Source organism: Triticum dicoccoides, chromosome 1B (assembly GCF_002162155.2).
Source record: "Triticum dicoccoides isolate Atlit2015 ecotype Zavitan chromosome 1B, WEW_v2.0, whole genome shotgun sequence".
Classification (NCBI taxonomy): domain Eukaryota; kingdom Viridiplantae; phylum Streptophyta; class Magnoliopsida; order Poales; family Poaceae; genus Triticum; species Triticum dicoccoides.
The window spans coordinates 205,428,307-205,452,424 of record NC_041381.1 but is presented as its reverse complement, the minus strand read 5'-3'; the positions used below and the strand labels follow the sequence as shown (position 1 = coordinate 205,452,424).

Genomic DNA, 24,118 nt, shown 5'->3' with positions numbered 1-24,118 from the left:
GCAAGTGTGCCCAACTAGCGGCCGTGGCCACGTCTCCTTTTATTCGTCTGCGTTACTGTAGCTACGAGGGAAGGGATAAGGTCTCGAGTGCTCGCTTCCTCCGGCCGCCTCCTTCTCTTCCTCTTCCTCTTCCTCTCCCTCGGTGTAGCCCCTCCACCTCCCTCCTCCATCGACGGCGCCTGGTCCAGATGGGGCTCATCTCGTCTCCATGGAGAGCAGGGGTGGACAATGGGAAGCGGTGGGGAGAAGCGAGCGGCAGCCGGCAGGGAGAGCCACGACGGGGTGGGCAGTGGGAAGCGGTGGGGAGAAGCGAGCGCCTGCCGGCAGGGAGAGCCACGACGATGGTCGGCGTCAGCTGCCACTTCCTCCCCCCGCCGGCACCGCGAGGCCGCCGAGCCCGCGCCCGAGCTTCCCGTCCGTGAGCGGTCACTCCGCCCACCGGCCGTCCCCCGTCTGTGTGCTTCTTCTCGGGACGCCGACGCCATGGAGCTCATCAAGGTGCCCTCTCGTCCCTCTTCACCTCCTCCATGTGTCTGTCTCTATTCGATTTGGTCCTTTGATTCAGCTTTCTCACACAAGCGGATGGTTGTTGTGCTCTGTTCGTGTTCGCGCTCGTGCAGCTCCCTCTCTGCTGCAGGAGGATTGGATCGGATTGGTTTCTACATGCTCTATTATCTGTTTGAGAACCGAGTTGCGGCCCTCCAAATCTTCAGCCCCAGAAGGAGGATTTGAGAGTGGAGAAGGGTCAACTGAATGTGATTTGGAGGAAGGAGTTGTCCAGGAATCAAAATGTTATTATTCTACTATTCTGCAGGGGAGAATCTAAAGATTATTTGTTTCTTTTTATGCCTGCAGATCGCGTTTAGTGTTTGGGATTCACATCCTACATTGATAAGGTCTGAATTTAACATCCACTTTTAACACTGGGATCCTCAAGTGTTTCAGTTCGTACTTTGCCGACGTACAATCTATTGGCCACATTTTCTAGCACACTCATTCCAACTAAAGTCAGCTCCTGCTTGCACTTCTCCACTGAGTGAATACTAATAGTTCTAAAAAGATAAACCACCCATAGAATTGGTTCTAATTAGATCCTCTGAAAGATGCAAGCAGCTAGAGTACCTTAGTCCATAGGAGTCCTGCAACTGGTTCAGAAGTTCTTGAGTAAACTGGATCAGTGAGAATATTAATTGAGTCGCTGCTCGAGAAACAAAATAGAATAACGACAGCGTAGCTAATACCATTTGTCTGTGCATGATGTATTTTGATCTCAAGTGCATTTGAATGGCTTGATTTTTGCAGAGATCTTGTCACCTGCGCCCTTGTTTGGTCGTACATAAAACTGTCATCTTGCTTTAAAGTCAAGTGGTCAGGTCTTTGATAGTACGCATGGCTGAACCCACCTTTTGTTGAATTTGGGAACCGTCTAATATAGCTATTTTTTAAGAAGGAGCTTGAACAGATCTCAGTATATGTTAATTTTGTAGAACTAAAGGTTAGCACAGAATTGTATGGTTTTATTTTCTGGGTCAAAAGCTTGATTCATGCAGTACATTCTCTAATTCTCGATACATTTCAGTATTCAATTTTTTCATTAACAATACAAAATAGTCATCTTGCTTCAGATTCAAGTGACCAGGTCGGTGTCGGCCTGCCCATAGCGCCTCCACTCCATCCCCCTCTGCGTCACTCCTACCACCGCTCGAGGCCATGGCCATGATGCCGCCGGTGGAGTATTATTTTTCTACGTTTTATCCATGTGGATCTAACCTTACATCTACTGGCCAACCTTTTGATGAAGTAAACATTTACAACTCTGTTGTGGCTTGTGATTTACTTATCTGACTTTTTTCATTATTTGTTGCTTTTACAGGCTGTAATTGTGCCTGACTGACTAGGTAATTCTCAGCGAACTGAAGCAACTAAGCTTTCAGGCATGTGTACTGTAAACAGAACCAAGTTCTGCATATATTGTATTTGCAAAAATGTTTTTGGCCTGTGTGGTTCTAACAAATTTGAGGTGATAAATTCTGAACACTAAAAGAATTAGCTTTCTAGGACCGGTTTTCTTGTATGACCTTGCACTACTGTATTGATTTTCTTGTACTTGCATGGTCGGACTAATAATCAGCACAGTACATTACTAATTCAATAGGACTAATTTATTTGAACTAAAGCCTTAGTATGTATGTTCATAATATGTGCAGATCACCACATGCAGACTATTCATTCCCTGCCAAACTGCACATGCTAGCTACTATTTGAAGATGACGTTGTAAAAAAATGCATAATCTGGGGATGGCATGGTGATGCTGCTGGTCGAGAAGTACCATCCCAGTGTGTACTTCCTCCAGCCCATAATTTCAATTTTCTCTTGTTGAATGGCAAATTTATGCTTGGCTAGGATCGGATTCTGGCGTTTAGTGCATCCGCACTGATCTTATTGCTGGATTTGGTAGGGGGTGATATCATTTCATTCATGAGTGAACCTGAACACTGATGTAGCTTCCCAGATTCCTCTACGCTCCAGTCATTCAAATATTTTGCGATGCCTTAGTTCTATCTTCAGGAATAAATTTAACATCAACACGGTGATTTGAGAATGCAAACAAGCACAGTAGGATGTTCCATGTCAATTAGCATATTTATCTCTCTCCTTTTAGATTCCCTGCTAAATGAAATTTTCAATGACGCTTGATTATGGTACATGCTAAAAAATTAGTGGTGGCATTTGGTTATTTTGTACAGTACTTCTGAACACTAAAAGAATTAGCTTATTCAATTTCTTCCATTGTTGTGCCTTCCACTGATGTTCTCTACGGTTCCCTTGGTTGCAGTTCTTTCCTTACCTGCCAATGCTTCCTCCTGCCTTGCCAGCCACGCGTGTCCTCACCTTTGTTCATCAATTCGTGTGCAGGTATGAATCGGTGATGTTTTTGACGCCCATAGAGCCATTACCTCGTGCATGTGTATTTTGTGTGCCAGTTTACCAGTTAGTGAGTGATAATGTCCGTATGAATGTTTCATCGTTTAGCAAGTGATCAGCAACAGGCATCTCTTACTTTTGGATTGAAGTGCAGATCTTGCTAAAGAGATGACCATGGAGTCATTTATGTATTCTTATGCCCCAATGCTTCATTAATTATTCTTATTATGCAATATAAAATTATTTCTTACCGTCTTCTATTGTTTCCTCTGATTTTCTCAGTTATTCAGAGAACACCACATGTTACATGAATTCTAGACTACTTTCCTAGAGGTAGTTGTTAGAATCATCTTCTTGAATTTGCATGCTTAGCATCTAATATTTCACACTCGCAAATTGTAATATCTCACGCTTACCAATTTTTAGAATCAGGTTCTTGAGTTTGCATGCTTAACCGTGTCCCTGTGCAATTGCTCACCAACCTCGCCAATTGTGAGTTTGTCCCACATAGTGGAGTTTCTGTGAGTTTTTGTAGTCTATAAATTCTTGGAAATTCTCTTGTTGCTGCTATAATGTGGGTGTGTTCGGCTTCCTTCTTCATTTAAGGTGAATCCTTGCTTCCAGGTTGGCCTATGAAATGATGTAGTTTCTGCTGGAAAATAAGTTGTTATGCAATTATAGTTAGGTTGCCAATTTTCCTTCATAACTGCATTTAATGGGTAGCTGTTATGCTCACTTTGCTCAAAGAAAGGTTGTCTTGCCATGCTACTTTGTGCTTTAAGAAATAGGCTGACACCAAACCAGTAATCCTGGACTTCTGCTTTGTTGGCCGAAAGTTACTAATTTTGTTTTTCTTGTTATCTTTAGCCATTCCAAAACATTTATCTGGTTTTGTAGAATTACTGACCATAGAATTATAGCCGGCCATATTTTTGAATGCGTGAACCTCACATAGATATCATGCTAATGTAGTTTGACGGAAGTCGTAAAACCAATGGATAGGCATCGTCTTCTGCTAAGGTTCCTTTCACCCTTCTTTAGAACCCAACAAGAATTCATCAAAAAATTAAAGATCTTGGTTGGTGATTCGTTTCAATGGCCGGTATAGTAAGGCTACATTAATTATCAAATTATTCTTCATTTCTTTTTGCCTGCCCTTGTTTAACAACCTAATACTGATTGATCAGGTATATTGCAATGAGTGCTTACTTATGGTTTGTCCCCTGTTATTTTTTGATTCCAGTCTTCATACTTTCAGACACCTTCGATATATATAGGAAGAAGAAAGTATTCGCTCCAGACGAAGATGTCTAGCTTGCCTGTGTGCTGTAACATTAATCAGTGCATCGGGCCCAACGATTTCTATCATTGGAACCTTGATGATTTATCTCATTTCAACGTAATCTAACCCCTCTGATTTTTGTCAGTACATGATTGTATGCCTCCTATGCCCGCTTAATTGTGTGTTCATTTTGTTAATCAAGAAACATCTGATTTTATGGCTGGGTACGTTGAAAATATATAAAACTTTTCTTCTTTTGGATAATTTGTTTCCCTTTGACCAATCTTTGTTACTTGCCTACACATCTGTGCACAGCGTGCTGCTCCAGCGCGACCGCTTCGTGTGTTGCCTCGAGTCGCGTGGCCACTACTCTCTCGCCGAGGCGGAGGCAGCTTCCACTCTCGACGCCCTCCGTTGCGCGCTCTCGCAGGCGGCGTTTGCAAAGCCTTGTCACGGCGCTGCAAGTGTTGCCCCCCTCCTCCCCAAGGGCAAGGTGAAGGAAGGTGCCTGTGTGGTTCTTCTGCAGCTCGCGGCAAGGATTGTTGTGTCCAACCTACACAAGAATGCCAAGAAGTCCTTCTCGGAGATGTAAGCCATGGCGCATGTTTCTGCCATTATTTCCTTCGGTTGGATTTCGTGGATTTAGGTGTTGAAAAATTATGGGCTGTGGATGCAGGATTAAGGACATGTACCTCCACTACAATGGGAGATCTGGGCTGCTTCTTTGTGGCTTCCAAACTTGAAATGTTTGTTTGAAAGTTAGTTTAGTTTTTTGTTGTGGATTCACAGCTTCTCACATGTACCATCCTCTTAGACCTTTAGATTTCTAAAGAAACTAAATGAAGATATGGTGGTATGGTCTCAATAGTACAACTTAAAGCCTTCCATGCTTTATATTTTCTTTAAAATTTTCTCTTGAAAAATCATGTATCTATGTTAGATCCGGTGAGAAAAGGCGGCTTCCAAGCAGAGGATGCGGGAGTGTTGGCCACATTTGGTTTTTGACTTGGGTGTCTAAATATTCTCACAATACTTGACTCCCTCTCGGCCTTTGCGCCATTGGCGCAACGAGTCATCTAGTAGAGTGAAAGTAAAAGAGACACATGAAAAGTTCAAATGATCCACTAGTTCCACTGCAATGTGGGAGACCCACTTATATACATGGTGAAGGGGTGTGTTGGGGAGACACCTCTTCCCCAACAGACACCTCCTGGGAGGCATCCCTCCCATACAATTGATCACATGTTTTTATTTCTCAACACTCCCCCTTGATCAATTTGTCATATGTATATTGCAAACTGAAAACTCCTTCAAAAACCCTGTGGGAAAACTTGAGGAGAAACCTTATAATAATATGCCATCGAAAACTCCTTTAAAACCCAGTGGGAAAAATATAAGGAAAAACCAATATGGCATATATCCGCACTTGTATTTATATTGTCTCGTTAAAAACCTTATATGAGAAACCATCCTGGAAAACTCATAAAGGGAAAAAGAGTACAATATGAGTGATTTGAGGATCACCAATGGGTTATAACTTGGGATTTCACTCCCCCTGAACTTTGCAAACCTCAAGAATATCTCATACCAATTCCATGAACCTAGTTCTAGAATGTAAACATTGATAGAGATATTGTGAATATGACAATAATCTGTTTGCATATTATCCTCTTACATTTCTGTAATTCACAAGGATAAATATAACCCATAAGCAATACAAGTGACATTATCTTGGTAGATAATGATAATCTCCACATGATTTCACATGTGGCCAATCATTCTATGAAGCCATCCACATTTTCTGATGCTTCAAATGAAATAGAGTGATAACTGGAAGGACTCGTTTATAGTCTATTCTGAATACTTCCTTCAAAGTACTCTTCCAGCAAACCCAGTCTTTGATATGGCATTGTGGGATCAGATAATTAGCCACTATCAATATATCAAACCATGGTCCCATCTTGATTTTCCGAATGAAATTGATCAAGACCCTTCGTGCCCTGGATATATCCCAGTATATTCCTTACACAAACCTTATACCTTTCAGGGAATTGCACTCTCAATAAATTGCCAAAACTATAGTGTCAGGCCTGACATATTTTGCAAGATATATGAGTGCTCCAATGGTGTTTAGATATGGCAATTCATGCTCCTCTATCACTTCACCATCTCCCCTATGTCTTAAGGATCTATATCCCATATTAGGTATAACATGACCATATGTGTCTTTGATATAATATATCCATATTGGACTTCTCCAATACATTCGGATATATGAAGACTGATATCTTTGGGGAATATGCTCAAGTCATAAGCTTATCATAATTTGGTTTAACCCAAATATCCGTCTTAACATGATTGTGTGTATTTCATGTCTTATATAGACTTTGATGATAAGATCATCGACACCACAAATTAAGGTGGTGTAAAATCCAACCCAGGATTTCTTCATGAATACACATCAACAATCATTAGTATGAGAGTAAATCCTTGTCAAGGAATAACTCACTTAGTCGGTTGCACCACACAATTCTCCGACTACTTCAAGTCATAGAATGACTTCAGAAGTTCCACACATGCATGTTGCGATTTACCTTTGGATTCAGAATATTAAGTCATTCAATGACTTCAGTATATACATCCAAACTAATTGACCCATGGGAGTATGTAGACATTACATACATCAACCATATGGATCTATACTGCCATTAACATTCAGTATCAAAACATAATTCTACTCATACCAAGAAGGTATGCTACATCGTAACCGATGTCGGGTCTCTGCGAAAAACCCTTGTGCTACAAGCCTCGCTTTCTCACCACCTCATTTATTTTTGTTTCCAAACAAAAATTCACTGTTCTTCCCTCTGGAAGATACTTATGAGGAGCAGGTTTTACAATGGTAAATACCTCTCTTTGATGAGCGAGTGCCACTCTTCCTTAATTGCTTCCTTTCATTTGAACCAATATAAGTGCAACAACACTCTCCATGGATTTGGTTCAGGGCCCAAAAGGATCCTAGCAATTCTCGAGAAGAATTTTATGTCGACATATGTAGACTTTCTTACAACGATTCTCATGAATCAATATCATCGTGGAATTCTTATTATGCCTCTTGACTCCTTGTAATTTCCCACAACAACGGAGTCAAGGTGTTTCAATGTCCCAACACCTAAAATCTGTGCACATATGTGTTGGACTTTGGATGTCGCGCATCCCTCAGGTGTCATTCAACCCGAGGTTGAATCATATTTACTGATCGAGGAGTCAATCTGCCATGTGTCCCCTGAAACACATGAGAACTTAATCTCATGCGACCAGAATTCTCCCCCTCTTGCTCTCATCTAGGGAGACGAGTGGTTTATTAGGTACCTCCACTCGTTCTGGTACTTGACCATAGTGACACCTTTGTCATCAGTAAATATACTTGGCAGATTATTTGCAATATGTTGCAAATTTCTCATAACCTGAACATGCAGTTCAGATTCTGAAGTACGTGGACAAAATGTCTATGACATTTCTTATCCATTTCCTGGCATTCTTTGTGGTATACATCTCCCCCTAATGCCAGAAAATGTTCTTATTGCAAAAGCAATCAGCGTATGGGCTGCAAATAACTCCCTTGCTAGGGTTAAGGTATTCGACGGATTAACGAACATACCACAATTATTCCTCACATAGATCCCAACCATATGTGAAGGCCCATGATGTACGCTGGGGTGGTGATATCGATATGCAACCGAATTACCGCAGATGGGAAATACTTCACTTATTTCCACGTACAAACTGGAAGGGGGTGCAGTATCATTTGATCTCATTTAGACCAAATATGCGGAGTGTGAGACCGCATGTTACCATCAACAAAATGTTGGTAAATCACAATTCTGCAACATTGGCTATGCAATATTGAATCTCTTTCATAAGAGATCCAGCCAAACCATTCTGGTTATGTACCATATACTGAATATAACCATTGAATGTATGTGAATCAACTTCAACGACATTTCCATTCCAATGGAATTATCCCACGTTAGGATAATTTGCTCTAAATTCATCAATTTGAGCACTTAATTCAGTAAATGCATGATTATGTGTGGATATACACACCTAAGACCATCTTCTAGATGCGTCTATGATCACCATGAAGTACCAAGATAACCCATATAATGGTTGAATAATCCAAACATATTCTTGCATCCAATCAAGAATATTGGCTGGCTCATTTCAAATTTTAAGGTGAGAGTGCCTTAAAATTAATTCCCCAATGTCACATGTAGTGCATGAAACAATCTGATGGTTGTTGGGAATATTGCAACTTGTCAAGTTGTGGCCAACAGAATTGTCAATAATTTCTCTAATCGTCCAATACCATGATGTTAAAGGAGGAAAAATTATTATGTATGCAACAAGATTGAGTATGAACTGACTCATACACTCAATTATCTCAACTATCATGTCTGAGGGACAAGATGTTGCAATTTATACTACATGTAGTAATACAATCATAGGCTAATGTTGTTTCGGGATAATGAGGAGACTACACAGGATCTCCAAAATATCTTGGGAACATCATTCCTCAAGCATATCATCAATGTAGAGGATTTCTTTCACCTTCCACCGTGCGAGAATATTTTCTAGTTGTCCATTTGAAGTATAACTTCAAACTTATCCCGTTCAACTCATTCGCCTTCTCCAATGAGTTGGTGGTTTGATTCAACACAATACTTGAAAGTTTGGTAATCGTTCGTACGATATTTCACACAACCACCCATTTGACAAACTTGATAGTGTTGGGGAACGTTGCAGAAAATTAAAATTTTTCCTACGGTTTCACCAAGATCCATCTATGAGTTCATCTAAGCAACGAGTCAAAGGGATGGTGATGATGGAGTCGTACTCGTCGTGATTCGGATCACCGATGACCAAGTGCTGAACGGACAGCACCTCCGCGTTCAACACACGTACGAGACGGACAACGTCTCCTCCGTCTTGATCCAGCAAGGAGGAAGGAGAGGTTGAGGAAGGCAGCTCCAACGGCAGCACGATGGCGTGGTGTAGTTGGTGCAGAAGTGCTCCGACAGGGCTTCGCCAAGCACGTACGGAGGAGGAGAGGTGTTGGGGAGGGGAGGGGCTGCGCCTTGGCTTGTGTTCAGCAGCCCTCCCCTCACCCCTCTATATATAGGAGGAGAGGGGCAAGGGGGCCGGCCCTCTAGGGGAAACCCTAGGGGGGGGGGGGGCGGCCAAAGGGAGAGGGAAAGGGGTGGCTTGCCCCCCAAGCTAGGGGGGCGCCCCCTTTAGGGTTTCCCCTCCCCTTGCCCTAGCCGCATGGGCCTAGGTGGGGAGGCGCGCCCAGCCCACTAGGGGCTGGCTCCCTCTTCCACACAGCCCATGTGGCCCCCCCGGGAGGGGTGGCCCCACCCGGTGGACCCCCGGAACCCTTCCGGTGGCCCCGGTACAATACCGGTATGCCACCGAAACTTTCCGGTGTCCGTTTAACCACTTTCCTTATATAAATCTTTACCTCTGGACCATTCCGGAACTCCTCGTGACGTCCGGGATCTCATCCGGGACTCCGAACAACATTTGGTAATCACATACTTGTCTTCCTGATAACCCTAGCGTCACCGAACCTTAAGTGTGTAGACCCTACGGGTTCGGGAGACATGCAGACATGACCGAGACGACCTCAGGTCAATAACCAACAGCGGGATCTGGATACCCATGTTGGCTCCCACATGCTCCTCGATGTTGTCATCGGATGAACCACGATGTCGAGGATTCGATCAAACCCCGTATGCAATTCCCTTTGTCAATCGGTACGTTACATGCCCGAGACTCGATCGTCGGTATCCCAATACCTCGTTCAGTCTCGTTACCGGCAAGTCACTTTACTCGTACCGCAATGCATGATCCCGTGATCAAACACTTGGTCACTTTGAGCTCATTGTGATGATGCATTACCGAGTGGGCCCAGAGATACCTCTCCGTCATACGGAGTGACAAATCCCAGTCTCGATCCGTGTCAACCCAACAGACACTTTCGGAGATACCTGTAATGCACCTTTATAGTCACCCAGTTACGTTGTGACGTTTGGTACACCCAAAGCACTCCTATGGTATCCGGGAGTTACACGATCTCATGGTCTAAGGAAGAGATACTTGACATTGGAAAAGCTCTAGCAAACGAACTAACCGACCTTTGTGCTATGCTTAGGATTGGGTCTTGTCCATCACATCATTTTCCTAATGATGTGATCCCGTTATCAACGACATCCAATGTCCATAGCCAGGAAACCATGACTATCTGTTGATCACAATGAGCTAGTCAACTAGAGGCTCACTAGGGACATATTGTGGTCTATGTATTCACACGTGTATTACGATTTCTGGATAATACAGTTATAGCATGAATAAAAGACTATTATCATGAACAAAGAAATATAATAATAACACTTTTATTATTGCCTCTAGGGCATATTTCCAACAGTCTCCCACTTGCACTAGAGTCAATAATCTAGTTACATTGTGATGAATCGAACACCCATAGAGTTCTGGTGTTGATCATGTTTCGCTCGCGAGAGAGGTTTAGTCAACGGATCTGCGACATTCAGATCCGTATGTACTTTGCAAATTTCTATGTCTCCATCTTGAACATTCTCACGGATGGAGTTGAAACGACGCTTGATGTGCCTGGTCTTCTTGTGAAATCTGGGCTCCTTCGCAAGGGAAATAGCTCCAGTATTGTCACAGAAAAGTTTGATCGGCCCCGACGCATTGGGTATGACTCCTAGGTCGGTGATGAACTCCTTCACCCAAATAGCTTCATGCGCTGCCTCCGAGGCTGCCATGTACTCCGCTTCACATGTAGATCCCGCCACGACGCTCTGCTTGCAGCTGCACCAGCTTACTGCTCCACCATTCAACATATACACGTATCCGGTTTGTGACTTAGAGTCATCCAGATCTGTGTCAAAGCTAGCGTCGATGTAACCCTTTACGACGAGCTCTTCGTCACCTCCATAAACGAGAAACATGTCCTTTGTCCTTTTCAAGGTACTTCAGGATATTCTTGACCGCTGTCCAGTGTTCCTTGCCGGGATTACTTTGGTACCTTCCTACCAAACTTACGGCAAGGTTTACATCAGGTCTGGTACACATCATGGCATACATAATAGATCCTATGGCTGAAGCATAAGGGATGACACTCATCTCTTCTATATCTTTTGCCGTGGTCGGGCATTGAGCTGAGCTCAATCTCACACCTTGCAATACAGGCAAGAACCCCTTCTTGGACTGATCCATTTTGAACTTCTTCAAAATTTTATCAAGGTATGTGCTTTGTGAAAGACCTATGAGGCGTCTCGATGTATTTCTATAGATCTTGATGCCTAATATGTAAGCAGCTTCTCCAAGGTCCTTCATTGAAAAACACTTCTTCAAGTAGGCCTTAATGCTGTCCAAAAGTTCCATATCATTTCCCATCAAGAGTATGTCATCTACATATAATATGAGAAATGCTACAGAGCTCCCACTCACTTTCTTGTAAACGCAGGCTTCTCCATAAGTCTGCATAAACCCAAACGCTTTGATCATCTCATCAAAGCAAATATTCCAACTCCGAGATGCTTGCACCAGCCCATAAATGGATCGCTGGAGCTTGCATACTTTGTTAGCATTCTTAGGATCGATAAAACCTTCTGGCTGCATCATATACAGTTCTTCCTTAAGATAACCGTTAAGGAATGCCGTTTTGACGTCCATCTGCCATATCTCATAATCATAGTATGCGGCAATTGCTAACATGATTCGGACGGACTTAAGCTTCGCTACGGGAGAGAAAGTCTCATCATAGTCAATCCCTTGAACTTGCCGATAACCCTTAGCGACAAGTCGAGCTTTATAGATGGTGACATTACCATCCGCGTCCGTCTTCTTCTTAAAGATCCATTTGTTTTCTATCGCTCGCCGATCATCGGGCAAGTCAGTCAAAGTCCATACTTTGTTTTCAAACATGGATTCTATCTCGGATTTCATGGCTTCTAGCCATTTGTTGGAATCTGGGCCCGCCATCGCTTCTTCATAGTTCGAAGGTTCACCGTTGTCTAACAACATGATTTCCAGGACAGGGTTGCCGTACCACTCTGGTGCGGAACGTGTCCTTGTGGACCTATGAAGTTCAGTAGCAACTTGATCCGAAGTACCTTGATCATCATCATTATTTTCCTCTTCAGTTGGTGTAGGCATCACAGGAACATTTTCTTGAGCTGCACTACTTTCCCGTTCAAGAGGTAGTACTTCATCGAGTTCTACTTTCCTCCCACTTACTTCTTTCGAGAGAAACTCTTTTTCCAGAAAGGATCCGTTTTTGGCAACAAAGATCTTGCCCTCGGATCTTAAGTAGAAGGTATACCCAATGGTTTCTTTAGGGTATCCTATGAAGACGCGTTTTTCCGACTTGGGTTCGAGCTTTTCAGGTTGAAGTTTCTTGACATAAGCATCGCATCCCCAAACTTTTAGAAACGACAGCTTAGGTTTCTTCCCAAACCACAATTCATACGGTGTCGTCTCAACGGATTTAGACGGTGCCCTATTTAAAGTGAATGTAGCTGTCTCTAGAGCGTATCCCCAAAATGATAGTGGTAAATCGGTAAGAGACATCATAGATCGCACCATATCTAATAGAGTGCGATTACGACGTTCGGACACACCATTACGCTGAGGTGTTCCAGGCGGCGTTAGCTGTGGAACGATTCCACATTTCCTTAAGTGTGTACCAAATTCGTGACTTAAGTATTCTCCTCCACGATCTGATGTAGGAATTTTATCTTTCGGTCACGTTGATTCTCTACCTCATTCTGAAATTCCTTGAACTTTTCAAAGGTCTCAGACTTGTGTTTCATTAAGTAGACATACCCATATCTACTCAAGTCATTAGTGAGAGTGAGAACATAACGATATCCTCTGCGAGCCTCAACGCTCATTGGACCGCACACATCGGTATGTATGATTTCCAACAAGTTGGTTGCTCGCTCCATTGTTCCGAAGAACGGAGTCTTGGTCATCTTGCCCATGAGGCATGGTTCGCATGTGTCAAACGATTCATAATCGAGAGACTCCAAAAGTCCATCAGCATGGAGTTTCTTCATGCGCTTGACACCAATGTGACCAAGGCGGCAGTGCCACAAGTATGTGGGACTATCGTTATCAACTTTATATCTTTTGGTATTCACACTATGAATATGTGTAACATTACGCTCGAGATTCATTATGAATAAACCATTGACCATAGGGGCATGACCATAAAACATATCTCTCATATAAATAGAACAACCATTATTCTCGGATTTAAATGAGTAGCCATCTCGTATCAAACGAGATCCAGATACAATGTTCATGCTCAAACTTGGCACCAAATAACAATTATTAAGGTTCAAAACTAATCCCGTAGGTAAATGTAGAGGTAGCGTGCCGACGGCGATCACATCGACTCTGGAACCATTCCCGACGCGCATCGTCACCTCGTCCTTCGCCAGTCTCTGCTTATTCCGCAACTCCTGCTATGAGTTACAAATATGAGCAACGGCACTGGTATCAAATACCCAGGAGTTACTGTGAGTACTGGTAAGGTACACATCAATTACATGTATATAGAATATACCTTTAGTGTTGCCGGCCTTCTTATCCGCTAAGTATTTGGGGCAGTTCCGCTTCCAGTGACCCTTCCCCTTGCAATAAAAGCACTCAGTCTCAGGCTTGGGTCCATTCTTTGACTTCTTCCCGGCAACTGGCTTACCGGGCGCGGCAACCTCCTTGCCGTCCTTCTTGAAGTTCTTCTTACCCTTGCCCTTCTTGAACTTAGTGGTCTTATTGACCATCAACACTTGATGTTCTTTCTTGATTTCAACCTCTGCTGACTTCAGCATAGAAAATACTTCAGGAATGGTCTTTACCATCCCCTGCATATTGTAGTTCATCACAAAGCTCTTGTAGCTTGGTGGGAGCGACTGAAGGATTCTATCAATGACTGCCTCATCAGGGAGGTTAATATTCAGCTGGGTCATATGGTTGTGCAACCCAGACATCTTGAGTATGTGCGCACTGACAGAACTATTTTCCTCCATCTTACAACTATAGAACTTGTCGGAGATGTCATATCTCTCGACCCGGGCGTGAGCTTGGAAAACTAGTTTCAGCTCTTCGAACATCTCATATGCTCCGTGATGCTCAAAACGCTTTTGGAGCCCCGGTTCTAAGCTGTAAAGCATGCCGCACTGAACGAGGGAGTAATCATCAGCACGAGACTGCCAAGCATTCATAATATCTTGGTTCTCTAGGACGGGAGCGTCACCTAGCGGTCCTTCTAGGACATATTGTTTCCTGGCAGCTATGAGGATGATCCTCAGGTTCCGGACCCAGTCCGTATAGTTGCTGCCATCATCTTTCAGCTTGGTTTTCTCTAGGAACGCGTTGAAGTTCAAGTTGACATGAGCGTTGGCCATTTGATCTACAAGACATATTTGCAAAAGGTTTTAGACTAAGTACATGATAATTGAGTTCATCTAATCAAATTATTGAATGAACTCCCACTCAGATTTGACATCCCTCTAGTCATCTAAGTGTTACACGATCCGAGTCGACTAGGCCGTGTCCGATCATCACGTGAGACGGACTAGTCATCGTCGGTGAACATTCTCATGTTGATCGTATCTTCCATACGACTCGTGTTCGACCTTTCGGTCTCCGTGTTCCGAGGCCATGTCTGTACATGCTAGGCTCGTCAAGTTAACCCTAAGTGTTTTGCATGTGTAAAACTGTCTTACACCCGTTGTATGTGAACGTAAGGATCTATCACACCCGATCATCACGTGGTGCTTCGAAACGACGAACTTTAGTAACGGTGCACAGTTAGGGGAGAACACTTCTTGAAATTGTTGTAAGGGATCATCTTATTTACTACCATCGTTCTAAGTAAACAAGATGCATAAAACATAATAAACATCACATGCAATTATATAAAGTAGTGACATGATATGGCCAATATCATATAGCTCCTTTGATCTTCATCTTCGGGGCTCCATGATCATCTTGTCACCGGCATGACACCATGATCTCCATCATCATGATCTCCATCATCGTGTCTTCATGAAGTTGTCACGCCAACGACTACTTCTACTTCTATGACTAACGCGTTTAGCAATAAAGTAAAGTAGTTTACATGGCGTTCTTCGATGACACGCAGGTCATACAAAAATAAAGACAACTCCTATGGCTCCTGCCGGTTGTCATACTCATCGACATGCAAGTCGTGATTCCTATTACAAGAACATGATCTCATACATCACAATATATCATTCATCATTCATCACAACTTCTGGCCATATCACATCACATGACAATTGCTGCAAAAACAAGTTAGACGTCCTCTAATTGTTGTTGCATCTTTTACGTGGCTGCAATTGGGTTCTAGCAAGAACGTTTTCTTACCTACGAATAACCACAACGTGATCTTGTCAACTTCTATTTACCCTTCATAAGGACCCTTTTCATCGAATCCACTTCAACTAAAGTGGGAGAGACAGACACCCGCCAGCCACCTTATGCAACTAGTGCATGTTAGTCGGTGGAACCGGTCTCACGTAAGCGTACGTGTAAGGTTGGTCCGGGCCGCTTCATCCCATAATACCGCTGAAGCAAGATAAGACTAGTAGTGGCAAGCAAGTTGACAAGATCTACGCCCACAACAAAATTGTGTTCTACTCGTGCAAAGAGAACTACGCATAGACCTAGCTCATGATGCCACTGTTGGGGAACGTTGCAGAAAATTAAATTTTTTCCTACGGTTTCACCAAGATCCATCTATGAGTTCATCTAAGCAACGAGTCAAGGGAGTGAGTTTGCATCTACATACCACTTGTAGATCGAGTGCGGAAGCGTTCAAGAGGATGGTGATGATGGAGTCGTACTCGTCGTGATTCGGATCACCGATGACCAAGTGCTGAACGGACAGCACCTCCGCGTTCAACACACGTACGGGACGGACGACGTCTCCTCCGTCTTGATCCAGCAAGGAGGAAGGAGAGGTTGAGGAAGGCAGCTCCAACGGCAGCACGACGGCGTGGTGTAGTTGGTGCAGAAGTGCTCCGAGAGGGCTTCGCCAAGCACGTACGGAGGAGGAGAGGTGTTGGGGAGGGGAGGGGCTGCGCCTTGGCTTGTGTTCAGCAGCCCTCCCCTCACCCCTCTATATATAGGAGGAGAGGGGCAAGGGGGCTGGCCCTCTAGGGGAAACCCTAGGGGGGGGGGGCGGAGGCCAAAGGGAGAGGGAAAGGGGTGGCTTGCCCCCCAAGCTAGGGGGGCGCCCCCTTTAGGGTTTCCCCTCCCCTTGCCCTAGCTGCATGGGCCTAGGTGGGGAGGCGCGCCCAGCCAACTAGGGGCCGGCTCCCTCTTCCACACGGCCCATGTGGCCCCCCCGGGAGGGGTGGCCCCACCCGGTGGACCCCTGGAACCCTTCCGGTGGCCCCGGTACAATACCGGTATGCCACCGAAACTTTCCGGTGTCCGTTTAACCACTTTCCTTATATAAATCTTTACCTACGAACCATTCCGGAACTCCTCGTGACGTCCGGGATCTCATCCGGGACTCCGAACAACATTCGGTAATCACATACTTGTCTTCCTGATAACCCTAGCGTCACCGAACCTTAAGTGTGTAGATCCTACGGGTTCCGGAGACATGCAGACATGACCGAGACGACCTCAGGTCAATAACCAACAGCGGGATCTAGATACCCATGTTGGCTCCCACATGCTCCTCGATGTTGTCATCGGATGAACCACGATGTCGAGGATTCGATCAAACCCCGTATGCAATTCCCTTTGTCAATCGGTACGTTACATGCCCGAGACTCGATCGTCGGTATCCCAATACCTCGTTCAGTCTCGTTACCGGCAAGTCACTTTACTCGTACCGCAATGCATGATCCCGTGATCAAACACTTGGTCACTTTGAGCTCATTGTGATGATGCATTACCGAGTGGGCCCAGAGATACCTCTCCGTCATACGGAGTGACAAATCCCAGTCTCGATCCGTGTCAACCCAACAGACACTTTCGGAGATACCTGTAATGCACCTTTATAGTCACCCAGTTACGTTGTGACGTTTGGTACACCCAAAGCACTCCTACGGTATCCGGGAGTTACACGATCTCATGGTCTAAGGAAGAGATACTTGACATTGGAAAAGCTCTAGCAAACGAACTAACCGACCTTTGTGCTATGCTTAGGATTGGGTCTTGTCCATCACATCATTCTCCTAATGATGTGATCCCGTTATCAACGAGATCCAATGTCCATAGCCAGGAAACCATGACTATCTGTTGATCACAACGAGCTAGTCAACTAGAGGCTCACTAGGGACATATTGTGGTCTATGTATTCACACGTGTATTATGATTTCCGGATAATACAGTTATAGCATGAATAAAAGACTATTATCATGAACAAAGAAATATAATAATAACACTTTTATTATTGCCTCTAGGGCATATTTCCAACAGATAGTTGTCCTTATGGTCATTTATCTTAAATGATCCTTTCTTTTTTTGCGAGATATACACTAGATTCTGCTTGTCTTTATTTTCTTTCACTTTACGTTCAAATCCTCATGATTCTCTAACCACAAAATTGCTTAGTACTATAAGCACTAGCACATATTTCAGGTAATGGTATAGCATCCATTGGGTGTACCCGATGATTCTTCACAAGAAGTTTCATCATATTTTTAACCTGAAATAAATATGGTATTTCTTTTACCATCATAGGAGAATGTAAAGTGCAGTAAGGAAATACAATCAGATCAAGATCTGAGATTGCCTCATCACATAATCTCAACTTAGTGTTGAATTATAGACAACAGAATTATAAGCATCAACGGACTTGAAATCCTAGATACAAATGAATACTCATTTGTGTGATGCTTATGACAATATATCTCACCTCAATGAAGGCTCTAAGGGAAAATGGATATTCATCGTCCATTACATACTCAGTTTGAGAACCGAGCCATTGCGATTGTACATAAATGCAAATATGCATATTCTTAGCTATTTATAAATAGCCTTGACATTTTCTGCAGGTGGAGTTTCTATGGAAACAAGGCTACAGGTCGACAAAATCTTTAATGTCCATGACCCATCTTAAATAGTTACCCCCACCAAATGTCATCTCATCGCATCTCCTTTCCATAAAGGTCAGCCATATGTTGCATGAAATTCTAATGCATTAATTTACCTTCAGCAAATTAAGTAGGATGAAAATGCCATGGCTAAGCATAATCATGGTGATGGTCATTCTTAGTGACCCATAGGGTAAGCCTTCCAGAAGAACACCACAATGTGGTGTGGATGTTCCAAGTAAAGGTAGTCACCTCAAAAGGGACACATCTTTAATTTTCTTAAAACACATAGAGGTAGTCGACCACCTAGTGGTGCCTCACTCTTATGAACAATTCCCATTTATCATAGCCTGCAAAACCTTATGTTAATTAAAAACACATTGAAGGTAATCACCATAAAATGGTGTGAACCTCTCAGTTGTGCATGAAACTTAATTCATAGCTATGATGGAACCTCATAAGTTGTGTATGCATTAAAGGTAATCACCAAATATGCAAGTGTTTTGCATAATTATCTTCATAGCACAATATGTAGCGTAGGCGCCACTAATGCCTTGGATTCCTTTCCTGATGGAGTATGCGACAGTATAGTCACAACCAATGACAAATGCTATGAAATTGACAAGTATTTGGAAGAACATCATGAAGGTAGGCATCAACAGTGTAGGCCTCATAATGGGTATGTCATAAGTTTTGTGCCTTTATTTTTGCTTTCAACAAATGGAGGTATTCACTACTAAGTAGTGTAGACCTCACTCTTATGGAGCATCTCACAACCCTATGTTAATTAAAAACACATTGAAGGTAATCACCACATCGTGCGGTGCAGACCTCACAGTTGTGGACGAAATTAATTCGTTGCCATAATGCAGTCCGTAAATTGTGTGGAAAATTGAAGGTAGTCATTATGTCGGAATGACATAATATAGACCTCACAAGAACATTGGATAACCTGCAATTAAGCAGTAGGTGCCATTTGTCGATTCCTTGTGACAAATGTGAATTTGACATAGTCAGGCAGTGTCATACACTTCACTACCTCATGTTTCCAAACTTGCAAGCAAATTCCATATTCTATGTGAATAATGGAATCAACATATTGCTTTGCAATAGTATTACTCATGTAATACAAATAAATGCAGAAGTATAGACATACTTGTGCAACATATATGAGGACTTAAGGCCTCAAACGGTCATTTTACATTGCATAATGAATTATTATGCAATTCAGCAAGACCCGGTGGTCTATCATGTATATTTGCTCTGAAGCCTGTGGCATAAAACACAAATAACAATAACCCTATGGTTAAAGTGCCGAAAACAGCCAGCCCATGGCTAAACTGCGATGTCCAACAAGCATCATATGGCTCTATTGTAAGTTTCTGTAAGCCTGAGGGCTAACCAGAAATAACAAGGACTTTTCGGGATTACCAAAGAATCCTTTGGCTGATTTGCAAAATCACCAAATGATAGGATTCCATCCTTCTCCCGTCGGTTCCATCCCACGAGGGGATTTTGGTAATCGCCGCCGGCGGTCAGGACAGGCTCGCCGTATCGCCGGCCTTTAGGAGGCCGCGACGCCTGGGGAAGGCCCTCGTCGACCACCGTCGCTGGCCTAGGGCGCCGTGCCATCAAGCCTTGATGATTGTGCATCGGCGCGCGGGATGGCTGCCCGCTTCCGCGCTCCGTCGCCTGGCCGCCTGCCTATTGGGGACGAGGCCGCGCCGCTGTAGGAGCCGCCGGACATGGCTCCGGCCGTAGGCCTTCCCTTGAGCCACCATTCTTGGCCGTGCCACTGCATCGAGGGCCGGGCAGCGTCGCGCAGGCCGTTGGCTGCCACCACCACTAGCGGCAGTGGAAGCCGGGCGTCGAGGCCGAGGCTACAGGCCACATTGGGAGACACGGAGTCACCACCGCGGGTGTCGGCACAAAGTGAACGCCGCCCAAGGGCCGCGGCCGCTCGGAGTCACTAGCCGCGGAGGACGCCGCAGGCCGCTGCCAGGTGGTCGCAGGCTCGAGTGCCCTCGGCGCGTTCGCTTCTCTACAGAGCGCGTCACCACGCGAGATGGCCACCGTTAGCCATCGCCGTACGCGGCGTTTTGGATGGGAGACCGCTTCGTCGGCCCGGGTGCTGGAGCACTGGTTCGTCCGCCGTTGTGCCGTAGGCCGGTAGGCGTCCATGCCAGGATGAGCGCCGCTTGATGCAGGCGATCAAATCGTGGGATGGCTCCATCTTCGACAATTTGATGCCGTTGCTCGTCGTGTCTGAGAAGCACAATCAGTATTAGATCATATAAATGTTAATCACAAAAGACAATCTAGTTTGCTTTCTCCTCATTGGTTTCTTGAGCGGCCGCAGGCATGCCCAAGCATCCTCATATGTTTCTTGGATGCGTAACATGAGCAAATAAATTGATAGATTAATGATTAAGCAATCTATCTAATAATCCCATTTCTTGCGTGAAACCAGACAGTTGCCAAATGAGTCGCCAGACTCCCCATAGATCGCACTGCATGCACCGTCAAACTAGCATCTCATGCCGGATGGAATTGCTCTTCGGTGACTTGCAGTGTTCGTTCGAGAGAGCCATGGCGATGCGTAATCGTCGTCGTCTTGGACAGATTTATCTCTCTGTAGAGGCTATTGGTCTGATTGATCTCTCGGTAGAGGCTATGTGCTGATAACGTATAATAGAGTGAAAGTAAAAGAGACACATGAAGAGTCCAAATGATCCACTAGTTCCACTGCAATGTGGGAGACCCACTTATATACATGGTGAAGGGATGTGTTGGGGAGACACCTCTTCCCCAACAGACACCTCCTGGGAAGCATCTCTCCCATACAATTGATCACATGTTTTTATTTCTCAACAGATAGAAAGGGTTCATACAACAGAACAGAGGGAGGGGATGCACACTTAATGTCTTGTACACAAAAGGCAAGACTGCGAGCTGCAGAGCATTGGTGACGGGCTGCTCAGCCCGAGTACAAGATTATGACCCTATGCACGCAACAAGTTTAGAGGCTGTTTGGATTGTGACTATCATTGCCATATATTGCCACATGATTTTTGCCACACTTGTCACACTTGCCTTAGTTGAGTTGCTCAAATTGTTAGCCACACTTTGGCTTGCCTAAGGTAATCTTGTCACATTTTTTGTGTCTATGACATGTGGGGGTTCACTGCTTATAAAAAAAATGCTTGCCTTAGGTGTGGCTAGAACCAACCCCTACCTAACTTGGTCAAACTTGCCTAATGTTAGGTCTGGCAAAGTGCGGCAAGGTGTGGCTAGGAACCAAACAACCCTTGTCCGTACGCACCTGCCCTTGCCCAGGAACGGGCCTCGTCCTGGATAGACGCGAAGAGCCGCAAGATGCAGGAGGTCTCGCCGTCGAAAACACATCAGTTACGTTGTTTCTAGATGGACCAGGCCGTTAGAGCATCTCTAGCAGACCCTTTATATCGTGGACCCTTAAAGTCGTTATAAGGGTCGAGAAAAACGTGTTTTAATGGCCGATTTTAGCCACGATTGAGCAGATCCTGTATAATTAATCCATAAAAAAGAACATTCTCTGAATATATCGAACATGCACACAGTTAGCCACTTTTTTCTGGCCGTCCTCTTCCTCACACCAATTTGAAATTGTCATATACCGTAGGCCAGGGCGGCCGCTAGCAGACAGGCAGACGAGGAAGACGATGGGCGGCCGTGTGCGTGGGCGGAGACCAGGGCCGCGCCGGCGGCTGCCGGACTCCTCGATTCGCCTTAGCTAGCTAGCTAGCTCCAGCGAATCGATTGAGCTGGCCAGCTAGCTCCGTTCGAATCAATTGAGCTAGCTAGCTAGCTCCTCCATCGGGAGAGCCACGGGCGGGCGCTGCAGCCGCGGCGGACGGCCGGTGGCTGGGGATGGGCGGACGGGAGCACGCCATGAAGGTTTCGATGGCAGTTGGATTCCCGCCAATGGTCTTTCACGTATACAGGCCACCCTCGGGTTCCCTCCGAAATCTTTATTTTCACGGGTTTGGCGAGGATGTTTTCCGCGCTCCTTAATTTTTTTTACAGGTCAGAGTTGTTTACATGTTCTATTCGGGTCATTTTTTCCGTCTAAAACTATAAACTGGCGGTTATTTTACAGTTTCGTGCGTTTTAAGGGGTCTGTTAGAGATGCTCTTAGGATCGCCAGCGTGGCCAGACCCTTGCGTTGGCCAGTGGGGGAACTCGTGATCGCTGACGATGTGAGGAACTCCTCAGTCCTAGAAGGAGCGGGGATGGTAGCGCGCACCAGGCTAGCAGGTCGTGCCATATCTACCTAGAGAAGGGGCAACCGATGATGATATGTTTCATGGTCTCCTCCGCCTGGTCACAGAGGGAGTAGCGGTTGTTGTGCGGTAGTTTGTGTCGGGCCAGTCTAGCAGCGGTCCAGCAGCGATCGAGGTCAGCGATGTGAACATCTTGACACGAAGAGGTGCCCAACATCTCCATGTCAGGCACCAGAAGGGGGTTGTTGTAGAACCAGTGCATAAGCCCGGTAGCATGACTTGGCGGAATACTTGGCGTCCGCGGTCCAACGCCAGATGAGGCCGTCGAGGGAGCTAGATAGGGTGAGATGTCGGAGTTACCTCCAGATCTGCACGTACTCGAGCATCGCACCTGACATTAGGGCGCCATCAAGGTCGGCAACCCAACTATGGTCGTGGAGCCCCTTCGCCACCATGCGCTTGCGCCGTCGACGAGGCACGATGGGAAGAAGAGATGGGGAGATATCAGAGATGGTCTGGCCATCGATCCAAGAATCTGTCCAGAATCGGCAAGTCCGGCCATCACCGACAGCCCAAGACATGGATGCCCGAAAGATGGAGGATGTGTCTGGGTCTCTAGGCAGATGAAGATGCGCCCAAGGCCTAGTATGGTCCCTACGCTGCAGTCATAGACAACGTACACGAAGCATGATCCCCTGGGTGAAGGTCCGGAATGCCGAGTCCGCCCAGCTGGAGCAGGCAGTAGAAGCGCTGCTGATACGTCTCCAACATATCTACTTTTCCAAACACTTTTGCCCTTGTTTTGGACTCTAACTTGCATGATTTGAATGAAAGTAACCCGGACTGACGTTGTTTTCAGCAGAATTGCCATGATGTTGTTTCATGTGTAGAAAACAAAAGTTCTCGGAATGTCCTGAAAATCCATGGAGGCACTTTTTGGAAAATATAAAAAATACTGGCGAAAGAATCAAGACCAGGGGGCCCACACCCTGTACACGAGGGTGGGGGGCGCACCCTCCCCCCTAGGCGCACCCCCTGTCTCGTGGGCCCCCTGAGGCTCCGCCGACCTCAACTCCAACTTCATATATTCCGTCTCGTGGAGAAACAAATCAGAGAGAAAGTTTCATCGTGTTTTACGATATGGAGCCGCCGCCAAGCCCTAATCTCTCTCGGGAGGGCTGATCTGGAGTCCGTTTGGGGCTCCACAGAGGGGGATTCGTCGCCGTCGTCATCATCAACCATCCTCCATCACCAATTTCATGATGCTCACCGCCATGCGTGAGTAATTCCATCGTAGGCTTGCTGGACGGTGATGGGTTGGATGAGATTTACCATGTAATGAAGTTAGTTTTGTTAGGGTTTGATCCCTAGTATCCACTATGTTCTGAGATTGATGTTGCTATGACTTTGCTATGCTTAATGCTTGTCACTAGGGCCCGAGTGCCATGATTTCAGATCTGAACCTATTATGTTTTCA

The 24,118-nt window shown here is 45.1% G+C and overlaps 1 protein-coding gene across 15 annotated transcripts; it reads left to right on the top strand.

The window, feature by feature from the left end:
* The first annotated feature begins 29 nt into the window (after positions 1-29).
* LOC119328570 lies at positions 30-5,177 on the top strand. Of its 15 annotated transcripts, none has more exons than XR_005159054.1 (8): positions 30-498; positions 621-896; positions 1,626-1,728; positions 1,874-1,898; positions 2,208-2,337; positions 2,838-4,432; positions 4,524-4,796; positions 4,885-5,177. XR_005159054.1 is itself a non-coding variant. In XM_037601560.1 (5 exons), the coding sequence occupies exons 3-5, from the start codon at positions 2,856-2,858 to the stop codon at positions 4,949-4,951; spliced, it is 402 nt and encodes a 133-aa protein (XP_037457457.1). In that variant the 5' UTR covers positions 30-498; positions 621-1,898; positions 2,838-2,855; the 3' UTR covers positions 4,952-5,177. The 15 variants fall into 15 exon arrangements, 3 of the variants coding, with proteins under 3 accessions (XP_037457457.1, XP_037457449.1, XP_037457440.1); XR_005159059.1 differs by having other exon boundaries at positions 1,612-1,728; XR_005159041.1 differs by having other exon boundaries at positions 1,626-1,898.
* Positions 5,178-24,118: the final 18,941 nt, after the last annotated feature.